At 34.9% G+C, this 14,008-nt stretch overlaps 1 protein-coding gene across 2 annotated transcripts in view; it reads right to left on the bottom strand.

Moving 5' to 3' along the window:
- Positions 1-490: 490 nt before the first annotated feature.
- LOC121386208 (Down syndrome cell adhesion molecule-like protein 1) overlaps positions 491-14,008 on the bottom strand; it is a 152,633-nt gene continuing 139,115 nt past the window's right edge. For both annotated transcript variants that reach the window (XM_041517037.1, XM_041517038.1), the window contains 4 exons: positions 13,165-13,464; positions 11,846-11,995; positions 9,059-9,116; positions 491-2,734 (listed from right to left, as the gene is read on the bottom strand). In XM_041517037.1, the coding sequence (XP_041372971.1) occupies positions 9,076-9,116; positions 11,846-11,995; positions 13,165-13,464 (491 nt within the window). In that variant the 3' untranslated portion in view covers positions 491-2,734; positions 9,059-9,075. The remainder of the gene's footprint in view (positions 2,735-9,058; positions 9,117-11,845; positions 11,996-13,164; positions 13,465-14,008) is intronic.

Raw genomic sequence — 14,008 nt, 5'->3', positions numbered from 1 at the left:
ATAAAAATACCTCGCTTCGCCAAAGCTTAGGCGACAGTGAAAACAAAGCTAAGGTTCGCATCGGATGTACAGGAAAATCCTGAGGTAACCTGTCTCTGATAAATTATAATGTAGTCTGGCTTACGCCATCCCATTTGTGACATTGAACCATTTTGGTTTTAGGGTCGCAAAACCTCGTAGTTGTGATAACTTCATTACATGCGCACAACTGTAACCACAACGTGAATAGGATAGCTTTTTGCTGTTACAGGCTATTATTCTTTAAACACAGAGTGTCTCGCCGGCCCCATAGCGACAGGACGTTCATTAAATATTTAGTTACTCACTTGTCCTGACTGTGACGTCAGTGTCACGTCCACTGTACACCAGTTTAACTAAAACAGTTTGCGTTCGCATTTACATAAACTGTATTAATAGTTATACCTGGTTCACTAAACCACACGCCGAAGTGTCTTAGCTATATCGGTATAGTCAATCAATCAATCAATCAATCAATTAATAAGTTTATTATACCCTTGGATAAAACGTACAAGATACATTGCATACAATAGTGTTAAGTAAAATATGGTAACAAACTACATTTAAACATTTTAGTAAATATAAAACATGGAAATGTATATAAGAATTAATTATTAATTAATTATTAATTAATAATAATGTTAGTGGTAGTAGTGGTAATGTTAATAATATAGTAGTGGTAGTAGAGGAGGAAACAAGAACGTTTTACGTCTTTGCATTGCAACATAAATAAATTTTGATATATCTAATACAATTTTCTTTGATTTTAATGAATAAATCTACAAACTTGTAATAGGAAGGCCAAGCACAATAATATTTCTTCAAGAATCGTGGGGTTGGATGGGGTAGGGTGGGGTGGGGTGGGTGAGAAGAATGGTAGGCGTTGTCTTCCGGACACATGGTGATTCCACTCGCTTCATGCTTTGCCTTTATGAGATTACAATGAAAGTTTTCTGACAGAAATGGCCGATTATACCTGATCGTAAAACGTTCCGTATCCGTAGTTACTGTGACTCCTGTTTCATACAGTACTGTCAAAAGTGCATTAACACAATACAATCATTGAACATTGCCATGGTTATTTGTGTTTTTGTTAGGCAATAGACTCACCGCTGAGATAACAAAATAAATGAAAAAAGAAAATAAAAACAAACAAACAACAACAAAACAATAAAATAAAGTGAAAACTAAAAACAACAACAAAAAACGGCAACAAAAAACAAACAACAACAAAAACAAACCCAACAACCAACAACAAGAAACCACACTAATAGGACGAGAAAGAGAAAGTGTAGTAGTATTAATAATAAGATATGTGTTGCTAATCACTCGATTATAATCAATCCAAATCGTTACTGCCAAAATTATGTCATATGACCGGGCAGCCATATTTAATTTGTGTGATGTGCTCGTTTGACTGAATTTAATTTGTGTGATGTGCTCGTTTGACTGAATTTAATTTGTGTGATGTGCTCGTTTGACTGAAATGACGTCAGATTTTCTCTAAATTCTCTCTAAAATCCTGATGAATATCATACAGGAGGCAACTATTCAGTTCTGTTTATAAGATATCGGAGAAATATTAATAAACAAAACAATTTACAAATATGGAGATTTTCACAAACAAAAGATTGCACAACAGTAACGGATAATAACAGTAAAAATACATAAAGAGTTCTGTTAAATTTTTCTGATTAACGTCATCATTATAGTCATATTCATCTCTTCCGCTTGTTTTCTGAAGCGATGTACAGCACACGTGTCATGAATATGTCCTACTGAACATATATCAGGATAGACCCGAACTGATTTCGGTAAACTAAAATAAAATTAGTATTAAAATTTTTAAAATTATTATTGTTTTTAATCGAGTAATCTTTAATTAAGCACATAACAGTCTGTAACTAAATCGGCAATCGTTTAATAAACGCTAAATCTATAGGTCGTCCAACAGTTTATTATGAAAGTCTCTAAACCTCTAAGGGTATCATGCAGGCGCGGATCCAGGAAGTTTTGAAGCGCAGGTTGTCACCATACCTGTAACACAATTATAGTGAAATAATTCCATTTTATAATTACTGTTTTGTAATAGGCGTCTTGATTGGTTAAAATGCTATCACGTGATCTAAAAAAAAAAACCCGTCCATTCTTCCAGGCGCAGATCCAGGAAGTTTTGAAGTGCAGGATGTCACCATACGTGTAACACAATTACAGTGAAATAATTCCATTTTACAATTACTGTTTTGTAATAGGCGTCTTGATTGGTTAAAATGCTATCACGTGATTTAAAAAAACCAAAACAACGTTCATTCTTCCATGAACGTGAAAACTGCACTTTTTCAATTACAATCAAACCAAATCTGTAGTGCCAAAATGATGACATATGACCGGGCCTCCATATTTAATTTGTGTGATGTGCTCGTTTGACTGAAATGACGTCTGATTTTCTCTAAATTCTCTCTAAAATCCTGATGAATATTCAGTTCTGTTTATAAGATATCGAAGAAATATTCAGAACAAATTGTTTTACTAATATGGAGATTTTCGCAAACGAAAGCTTGCACAACAGTAACTGATAATAACAGTAAAAGTACATAAATAGTCATGTTAAATATTTCTGATTAACGTCATCATTATAGTGATATTCATCTTTTCCGTTTGTCTTCTGAGGCGATGTACAGCACACGTGTCATGAATATGTCTTAGTCTGTGTAAACTGAAAGAAAGATAATCACAGAATTACGAATGATGATGGAAATAGTGATATGTTTTTGTCAATAATGATTCTAACGATGACAGTAATGTCAGTATAACAAAACCAAACAAACAAACAACAATATCAACAAGAAAACAAAACAAGAAACGACAAAGCAACAACAACAAAACCCCACCACACAAACAAACAAAACGAAACATTAGTAACATGTAAAACTAATTGAGCGAAGCTGGAAATAGGTTAGGAACTAGAGCCCTTATTTTTGAAACCATCTTAGCGCTGCGATATCGTAAAATCGTATGTTATAATGATGTCATAGCCTACGACGATTTTACAATATCTTTGAAGTAAGATAGCTTCGAAAATATGTAGCCTGTTAATTATTACTTAATCGAGATGAGGACAACCTTTTTAAGACTAGCAGTAGCTCTGATAATCCCGGCCTTCTATGTGCAGTAAGATGGGAACATACTCTAATAATTGTATCATAATTGTCACAATTATTTGTGTTCAGTAATGGCGTGTTCAGTTTGCCGAGCGCTCAAGAATATTTAACTGGAACCATCGTCTTCTATCACATCACATTGATTTAACGTTAGGCGCAAAAGACCAGTCTAGCAAACGACCGCGATCGCTGGCCCTACTGAATATATATCAGGATAGACCCGAACTGATTTCGGTAAAATAAAATAAAATTTGTAATTAAATTTTAAAAATTATTATTGTTTTTAATCGAGTAATCTTTAATTAAGCACATAACAGTCTGTAACTATATAGGCAATCGTTTGATAAACGCTAAATCTATAGGTCGTCCAACAGTTTATTAAGAGAGTCTCTAAACCTCTAAGGGTATCATGCAGGCGCGGATCCAGGAAGTTTTGGAGTGCAGGGTGTCACCATACATGTAACACAATTACAGTGAAATAGTGTGTGACTACAAAACAATTAACGTTCTTGTAATACGACGAACACCAGTTTGTTAAACCAGTTATGGATCACTGGTCGGTGCAAGTGTTTGACACCTACCCATTGAGCCTTGCGGAGCACTCACTAAGTGTTTGACGTCGGTACCTGGATTAAAAATCCCATGCCTCGACTGGGATCCGAACCCAGTACCTACCAGCCTGTAGACCGATGACCTAACCACGACGCCACCGAGGCCGGTTAACTGCTGAGAAAGGAGAGCCATATTGAGATGTGTGTCTAGTATGACTTCATCATGTAACATAAAATAGTCTTCAAAACATGAGTTGCCATTGTCTATTAGTTCTGTAGCATTAGACAAAGAACCAAGCAAAAGTGTTGCATGCAACTACTTAAATAGAAGTTGTATACTAGTAATAACGGTGAATGCATTTTAAAATAAGTGCAACAAATTTAGTTTTTTCGTCGTGAGCAGAGGGGTCCGGACCCCCTCAACCCCAATGAATCCGTACATAATGGGATACTTGCCATTTTAAAATTGCATGGTTCATATGAATTTTATGGATTTTGTTTTATTCTAATGGAGAAGATTGTGGTCGGATTGGTTTTTCTCGAGGAAAAGTTAAAACTTAAAATGTGTTTCATTTAACGAAACCACTAGAGCACATTGATTTATTAGTCATTTCCTATTTCATGTCAAGCATTATTAATTCTGACATATATTCTTAGAGAGGAAACCAGCTATATTTTCTAATAGTAGCAAGGGATGTTTTATATGGACCATGCCACATATAGGATAACACATACCACGGCCTTTGATACACCAGTACTGGCTGGCATGAGAAATAGCTCAATGGGCTCACCGACGGGAATCGATCCTAGACTGACCTCACATCTGTCGAGCGCTGTACCACTGGGCTACGTACCAGCCAGTTCTCGAGGAAGACTGACTTATATACTCAACAAAATGAATTAAAGACCAGCAGATATTTTTGGAATTTTTCTTTAAATATGTTTAGAACCCCCCCCCCCCCCCCCCCCCCCCCCCCCCCCCCCCACACACACACAGACAAACACACAAAAAACTGCGTCTAAAGTGATGTGAGGTATTTACGTTGTGATATGTGATTTAAACAACAATTTAGAGCGAACACAATGACAAGTATCGTTATGAACCAATGTGTAACCAATATATCCTAGCTGAATGTTTTTGGTTTCTTTTTATAAATACACAAAAACAATTCCCACCATATGCATGGTTTTTTGTTTTTTAGAGTATTATTACAGATTTATAAAATAAAAATAACTTAATTGGAATGAGTAGTATGTGAATCTTGCTACATTCCGCATCAAATGGTATTTAACTAAATTATAATTAGATTAGTATTCACGCGGATTTCTAGTGACGTTTAATTCTCCAGATGTATCAGTACTTAATTTAAAAATTTAATCAAATATGCCTTATTAGTGTCATAATACTCTAAAAAACAATAAAACAACAAAATCCCTACCTCACAGCTCTATTTTTTGCTTATCGTTTCATTACAAAAGACAGTCATATAACTACTAATTAAATGCTACATTTTTATTTATTTATTTTTATTTACTTTTCACTATCATTTATATCAGACACATACAATTTCATTTGAAATATCTGGTATTTACGAAGTTTTAAATATATTGTTTTATTTTATTTTATTATATTATATTTTATTTTATTATATTTTATTATTTTATTGATAATGTTCTTGTATTTACTATTCACAATCATTTATATGAGACACATATAACTTCATAACTATATATATATAATGTCAATAAACGTAGCGCCGATAGGCTGATTAATGTACCGTTATCAAATTCAGAAAGTATGTGATCTGAAAAATATTATTTATTTATTTAATTTTTTACTTTATTTTATTTATTTATTTATTTACATTTCACTATCACTTATATCAGTCACATATAGCTTCATTTGGAATATCTGCTATTTATAAAGTTTAAACTTATCTTTTAATTTACATGTATTTATTTATTTATTATTCAGTTTATTTTCTATGTTTCTTTGTTTGTTTGTTTCATTCTTTATTTATTTACTCTTCACCATCATATTAGTCATATACAACTTCATTTGAAATATCTGGTAATTACTAAGTTTAAATAAATGTATTTATTTGGCCTAACTCTGTCACCGTTTTAATTATTTTGGCTTAAATTCAGGCTTAGCCTTTTTACTTTTGTTGACTGTTCGTCGTCCGAGGCATATTACTTAATATAGTGTAGTATATAGCTGTGATATATAGTGGTAAAATAATGCAAACTGAGATACTAACATGCCCTTTTGGCCAGGTGACGTCACAATCCAAAATGACCGCCAATTAACTATTTCTTACACTGTTTGTAGTTAAAAGTGCAAGCTATATAATATTAGCTCCAATAACAATATAATTACTATTTATGTGTTTATGGTATATATTAAAATAACTATTTTGGAAAAAAATGAATATACTTAACAAAAGAAGAAATGTGTCTAATCACAAATACCATGTATAAGCCTAGAGGTCAAGGCACAAATATCAATAAAACTTGGCACAGATGTTGTGTATAATTATGGGGTCAATTTAAAATCAGGACATACAAAATTGATATCCCCCCTGGTGGCCGCTATTTTGAATTTCAAAATGGTCGCCAGTAGCTTGAATTTGTATTGAAACTCTGATTCTAAGGCACATAAAACCATTATACCAAAACGGTTAAAACATGTGCATGTAAAAAGAAAGTAATATATATGTTCATCATATTCGCCCAAAAATATGGATATAATGAACAACAGAAGAAACGTGTCTAATTACAAATGCCCTGTATATAATCATCACCATGTTAATTATAATATGATATAAATTAAAACAAACCGCCCCCAAAAACCCCATTAGTGTTCTTCTATTTCACATCAGAACATAAAACAACACAATTCATTGTCATTTTCACCAAAACAAAATTGGAGATGATCATCTGGACATTTGGAAGTGTCTCTTATGTGTACAGGGAGACAATGACGATAGCTGAAGTGGTCTAATTCAAATGACCTGAGTATCAATGTCTCCAATGACTCTGCATACATATTAAAAGACTCGAAGAAGGGGATATTACAAATTCTGTATAAAATTTGGGTCCATTACGGAGTTTCTTCGATCCATATCGGTCCTTTTCGGCCCCTTCCGGTGTTTCGTAGGTCCATTTCGCTCCCTTTCGGTCTCTCGTCGGACCGGAAGGTGATTACCAGTAGAATCGACACAAACATCAACCCATTTATCATTAAGCCAAGAAAAGTGGACCAATATATGAACATGAGGATCATTATCCACCCTCACCAAAATACGAATGTCTTCTGAATTGTTAGATTATCAGTGTAACATGTTTTCTTCTTAAAGCGACACAACTGTGATTTGATGAACTATATTGGTTCTGGTAACGCATACTGCATGAATAAAGCTTTGCACAGTTTCGTTTGTAGCAATATTTCTAATAGCTGCATTGGATAACACACGTCCATCCATGAAATCACTTTTTGATTTGCCGTATGCCCTTGATGATTAATTATGGACATTTCCACTGTATTTGTTTTCATAAAGCGATACTGGGATATGAATGCCCGTGTCATTATATGAACGTTTGTGTCTTGGGTTACCACAAAACCTGGCACTGTTTAATAGTTAGATCAAGAATCATATTCACCAATGATAGCAATGTACAGGGGATGCTACTGGCAGTCTGTTCCTCACTTTCCTCGCTGAATGAATGACTTGACAGACATATTATTTCCAAACTATTACAGCAAGTTAGCAATGTGTATTACTTCAAAAGAATAAAGTCTCTAAATCACATCATCATGTAAACATCAACATTTCCATGTCGAGTTTTGTGGTATGAACTATTTAACAGCAATTGTTGCTTTATGGAATTGTCTGTTAACTTATTATATAAACAAAGTTTTTAGTGTTCAGACACTAGGCCATTAAGCTACAAAAGAAGTATCGCAGCTAATTCCCCATGTAACAATATCAAGTGCAGTACTTGGGTACAAGGCAAATGAATTATTACTTTCAGTATTGTGTGCTGACTACATGTATAACTGATGATTATCTGTTTTAAACAATTAAGTAATTCTTGTCACCAAATTGTCATGTGCCACTTTTGCCAATTATTGAATAGGTTTACTTTAATAAATGTAGTAGTATGAGACAAACTGATGTATCCTACTGGTCTAGCAACGTAACCACATGCACATACACTTTTATAATATAATTAGTCGCTAGCAACACACACACGCACGCACGCACATATTTAGTTGGATACTTATTTTCGTTGTGTTCTTAAATTTCTTAATGCAAAAGTCCACGGATTACACGACAATCTGACTACCACAAACAAACATGATTTTACAGTATGCATAAACCTCAATTTGAAATACTTTGACATCTTGTTATATACATGTAAACACACTTTCAACACCTAAACAGGTGACTTAGTTGAATATAATTTCAACATGATGCATCTTCCTGTAATTTTATGTTGGTAAATATGAATACAAATATTGACATGCATTAGCAGATATATAGCTTGTAAAATATGTATATAGGCTTTGGAACCACGGTGATATCTGCTTTAGATTTCGAAACTTTCATTGAAGACGTTTATGTTTGGCTGCCATCATCAAATCCAATATCGCGAACATATTACATACTTTTGATATGCAGTAGCGGATTTGCAACTCATTAAAACACGAGAAACGTTTTTGGAATCATGATGATTCTATGTGCCTTAGAATCCGAGATTTTCAGTACAAATTTTAACCGGTGGCGGCCGTTTTGAAATTCAAAATGGCGGCGACAGGGGGAGATATTAATATCTGTTTGTAAATTGACACCACTAAGAAATAGAAGATTTGTGTTAAGTTTCATATCGGGTCTGATTCAAATAATTTGTAGTAGCTCAAATATACATGCACAGAGATATCAATACATACAAGCAAACATATACATACATTTTATAAACAAATTGTTAACTCGGTGAATAATGTTTTGCTTTCAATGGGTCATTCGTTTACAGCCAACAAGACTTGTATTCCTGAGCGTAATGCTTTGGTGAAATTTTGCTGAAGCGCGTGACGTCATATTACCGGTGAGGCGACTTCAGGACTTTGATTTACTAAATATCGAATTAAAATGTTATTTTAGAAGTGTTATAGGGTAAATAGCATTCGCTACTCGTGATTTTTAAAATATAAAATATTAACCTGATCACAGCCTCGACAAATACCGATTAGGTTGATATTTGCGATGTTTAAAAATACTCGTGATGAAACCTCTATATACTAGACAACAAAATGGTTGCACACACCTGGTCTTGGGTTTCTCCTACCTGGACTGTAACGTAAGATCCTTCCTCCTCGTCGTATCTGTATGGAAAATAAATATAGTAAACAAATGCACAGGGGCCGTCGAACTGGGTGGGGGTGGAGATGGTTATTATTGTGCTCGCATTGATTGAATGATTTCAACTTATTTTTCAAGCACGCTGTCCTGGGCACACACCTCAGCTATATGGGCTGACTGTTTGTTAGTGGTTAGTGAGAGAGAAGAGGGTGTACTGGCATTACAACTACCCATTGAACCCTTAAGAACTCGCTCTGGATTGGAACCGGTGCTGGGCTGCGAACCCTGTACCTACCAGCCTGTAGTCCGATGGCGTAACCACTGCGCCACCGAGGCCGGTTTTGATTAAGATATATATCCCTGAAGAGGACGTGACGGAAAACACCTTGATGTAACATTCTACCCTTGCATCCTGATTTTTTTCAGATATGCGTACGGACGTCACTGCATGTTCTCTCGACCTGCAGCCAAGCCGGCTGAAGCGGACCGACCTGCCTGCGAAGCCAGCGGCGAACCCACACGCCATCGTGGTGGACTCGCCAGCCAGCCCCGAGATGGATGTTCCTGCGACTCCAGTGGTACCACCCGTTTCACGGAAGGTAGTACCACCAGACGAGTCCACCTGAACTGCGGCCGTTGGAAAGCGGAAGGCCGTCACTCACTTGAGTAACCATCCATCCAGGGAAAGGCCTCCACCCCAACAGCGGAATGCGACGCATACACCTGACCGCTGGATCCTACAGAAATCCAAGTTACGGTGGCGATACCACGACTACCTCATAGCTGACATGGAGGACAAGTCATCAATCAACTGGTCAACATTTTCCAAATCTTGTCGCCCATGATCTCACCAAGACTCCGTAGCCAGCAACTTCACTGCCAACCTCCCTTCCAACCTCATTCGCCTCCGTGAGTATGGATATAGTCAGACTTTAAATTTTTCGGCCGCCATTTCAAAAACTTTGTTTATTTAAAAAAAAAAAAAATTAGTTTGTCACCCTTTGTTTTTGGCAGTCCGTCTAAATTGCTCCAATCACCTTCAACTTTGGATGAGCAGTCTAATTTTTTATTTGAACTTAATTTTGACCAGATATTGTTATTTTCAACTTTGCTAATTTTTTCAAAATTCCACCCACCTCAAACTTACCCTCCCCCTCCTGTCCGGGAATTGGTCACTGACAAAGTCAAAGGCTATGTCCGGGACGGGCGTGCCTGAAACTCTGTGGATATGGGCACGTTAATAGAGTTCCCGTTCCATGGCGTAATGATGGCTCACAACGTTCTAGTCGCTAATTGCGTAAGATGTGTTTGCTTAATTGACGTATCTGGTAATTAGGACTCCCATCACTGGTGTTAGATCAGATTATGATACATCAATTTAAACTGTGAGCCGCGATGAATACAACTATCTAAACAGTAATTATTAATAACTAAAGGTAAACATGCATTTAAAGGATAACCCTTGTGCAAAGCCCATATAAGCAACGATTTACCCGATTAACTAATTAGTATAACTTAATTGCAACTCCCAACTGATTTCCGTTTGATAAATTACTCTACAGTGGGGACTGGCATAAAGTACATATAAAAATATATTAAGAAAATTAACTAGGAAGTTATAGAATTTAACCAAAATCGAATACCGGTATTCATAAACTCATATATATATATATATATATATATATATATATATATATATATATATATATATAGTGATATTGTTTTCACACGCCATGAGTTGGCATAAACATTGTAAATGGTCTATTTATTATATACATCTTTCCTAGTTTTGACAATATCTTTCGGTGTTTTTTTTGTTTTTTGTTTTTTTTGTTAATGGCTTTTGCTGATTGCATCCAAAACACGTAACGTGATGATATATTTCTTCCAGTTGAACTTTTGCTGAACATTTACTTGACCATGGATTTTAAAAAGAAATACGAATAAAAAGTATCTTTATTTAATTATTAAATTAATGATTACTTAATAATACTGGTGTGCAAACATACGTGACAAAATTATCCTGCCCCCCAAAAACAGGATATGTGTGTATGTATGTCTGTATGCATGTGTACTAAAGTAGCTTGCCTGTCATACCATTTTTACGAAACTCGTGAACTGTTCACGAGTTTCATAAAAATGGTATGAATGGCAAGCTCATTTAGTATTCTGTATTTATTATATATTAGCTAGCATATATATCCAGCGTAATCAAAGTATGTGACATTTTTCAGATCACATATTTTCAGAATTTGATAACAAATTAGATGTAAATTAATTGAGGTCATGGCACTACGTTTATTGGCAATTAAGCAAACGTACTACGGTGACACTCCATAATTGACGAATGCATCCATAGCCATCAAAATAGTCATAGTCACCGAAACACACGAGGGTAATGATCGCTTTATCATGTAATCTCAAGCTGCATACAACGTGTTTTGTAAACTTCATATGGAACTGTAATTCCAGTTGCGAATTATTTGATATTTAAATGATGTAAGAACATAAGCGTACGAAATGGGGGGGGGGGGGGGGGGGGGGTAACTGTCCCCGTAGTGCTGGAGCAAACGCTCAAATTCGGAAAAATATTATACAGATATTTGTGGAAAATATGCTACCTTGTTACCATCAGTCTGCCCTCAAAATTAGTTGTAATCTATGTAACTATCCATAGTGATTCGTTTGCATGCGTGCGTGTGCATGTGCGTGTGTGCGTTTGTCTTTCTCATTTCAGTTAATTGTTCCATACCATTATTGTTGCTTCTTCGAGAGACTAAAATACCAACAACAAGAAGCAGAATCAAGATGATTAATCCGGATACACTGCCTATAGCCACTGGCAACATATCCAGTTTATTAGGCACAGTCGCTGTCGACACGTTCAATCTATCAGATGCTTCTGAAATTAAATAGAATCACCTTAAACTGACAGCGGAGCAAATATATTATCGCAGCCAGCAGTGATCACTAAAGTTGTTTAAAACATAGCATATTTTTCTTGCTGTCAAGGATATTTGTTTAACACTAACAACTGAAATTATAAATTTTATGTTGTTATTTGCATACAGAAGAATCAGTAATTATATATTTATAAAAATATGACATGTCAAATAGTGACCTATTGCAATCAGTTGTGTGGTAGCTCTTTCGTCAAGACAATTGTTAAGTCAATTGTTTGCAAACGTTACGTAAACAATAAATAATTTTGAATGTTAATAACTGACTTTATTTGAAAATTAATTGTCTTTCCTTTTTACAATGATGGCAACACAATCCACATTATTTAAACATAACACATTAATAATACTTAATACTTAATTATCGTGATAATTCATGTTTCTAATCAGCTAAGTATTGAAATGATTTAAAATAAATTTGATTACCCAGATTATTTATATTTTCAAAATCGTATCACTAGACAAAACAACACCAAACGGACGTTTGTCAATATTATAATGTGTCCACGTGTCTCTCTTCCGGGTGTTTCCCAATTACTTGAATGAATATAACAGTGTGTTACACCATCTGTTAGCTTCCTAATGACTACAATAAAATTACTTGAATGAATATAACAGTGTGTTACACCATCTGTTAGCTTCCTAATGACTACAATAAAATTACTTGAATGAATATAACAGTGTGTTACACCATCTGTTAGCTTCCTAATGACTACAATAAAATTACTTGAATGAATATAACAGTGTGTTACACCATCTGTTAGCTTCCTAATGACTACAATAAAATTACTTGAATGAATATAACAGTGTCTTACACCATCTGTTAGCTTCCTAATGACTACAATAAAATTACTTGAATGAATATAACAGTGTGTTACTCCATCTGTTAGCTTCTTAATGACTACAATAAAATTACTTGAATGGATATAACAGTGTGTTACTCCATCTGTTAGCTTCCTAATGACTACAATAAAATTACTTGAATGAATATAACAGTGTGTTACACCATCTGTTAGCTGCCTAATGACTACAATAAAATTACTTGGATGGGTAAGTAAACGTTTAAAAGGAAATCTATTTTCACATACTGCTAGTAACGTGTACTAATTACCTGCTGTCAAAATTTCCTGTTCCTCTGTGAAGTCTTTGTATCCATATTTGTTAAAGGCCAAAACTCGCACCAGATATCTTGTCTTTGGATGTAGATCTAGTATCCAGATAGTGTGCTTTGTGTCGATGCCTCTTTCAGAAACTATTTCAGTAAAATTCGTCCACTGCGATGTTGCATTTCCTCCGTATTGTACTAGAAACATCTGTGCTGATCCACCATTGAATTCCTCTACCCAAGTTATAGACACAACAGTTGGACTGATGCAGTGTGTGCTGACGTTAGAGGGAATACTCGGCGTACCTCAGAAATGACATATAGTGCATTCGTTTAGTAAGGAAAAGTAATTGAAAAGCGGTATCACTGATCGAGGTATATATTGATATGTTTTCTAACGCATTTTTGAAATATGGTTATCAGTAGCGTAAGATTTGTTTGTGACACTCCTGTTTTCATAGAATAAGTATGGATGACATAATAGTTACTGGAGTCATAGCCCCATTTCTGAACAGTACAAAGATAAAGGATTGTTTTAACAAAGTCTTGCAGGGGCAAAGTGTAAAACCCAAAGTGTTTTAATTATTATTATTTTTTAATTTAACCTTTTGACAAAATTAATTACTCTTATCATTACTGTATGAGTTTCGTAACCGTAACCCTAAATTTACCCCAGTTTCTTTCTGGTGGAGGCCTTCAATATCCCCTGTTGACTGTGGTTGCATCCAATTCCATAGTTATATAGCCAAAACAATTTTTGTTCTGGCAGAAACAGTCGTGATAACATATGCTCAAAAATCAAAGAATTTTTTATCATTACTCTCTGCCAATTGATGAAAAGGTGTGAATT

Source organism: Gigantopelta aegis, chromosome 12, assembly GCF_016097555.1.
Source record: "Gigantopelta aegis isolate Gae_Host chromosome 12, Gae_host_genome, whole genome shotgun sequence".
Classification (NCBI taxonomy): Eukaryota; Metazoa; Mollusca; class Gastropoda; order Neomphalida; family Peltospiridae; genus Gigantopelta; species Gigantopelta aegis.
The sequence above is the reverse complement of the archived record's forward strand: the minus strand, read 5'-3'. Positions and strand labels throughout refer to the sequence as shown.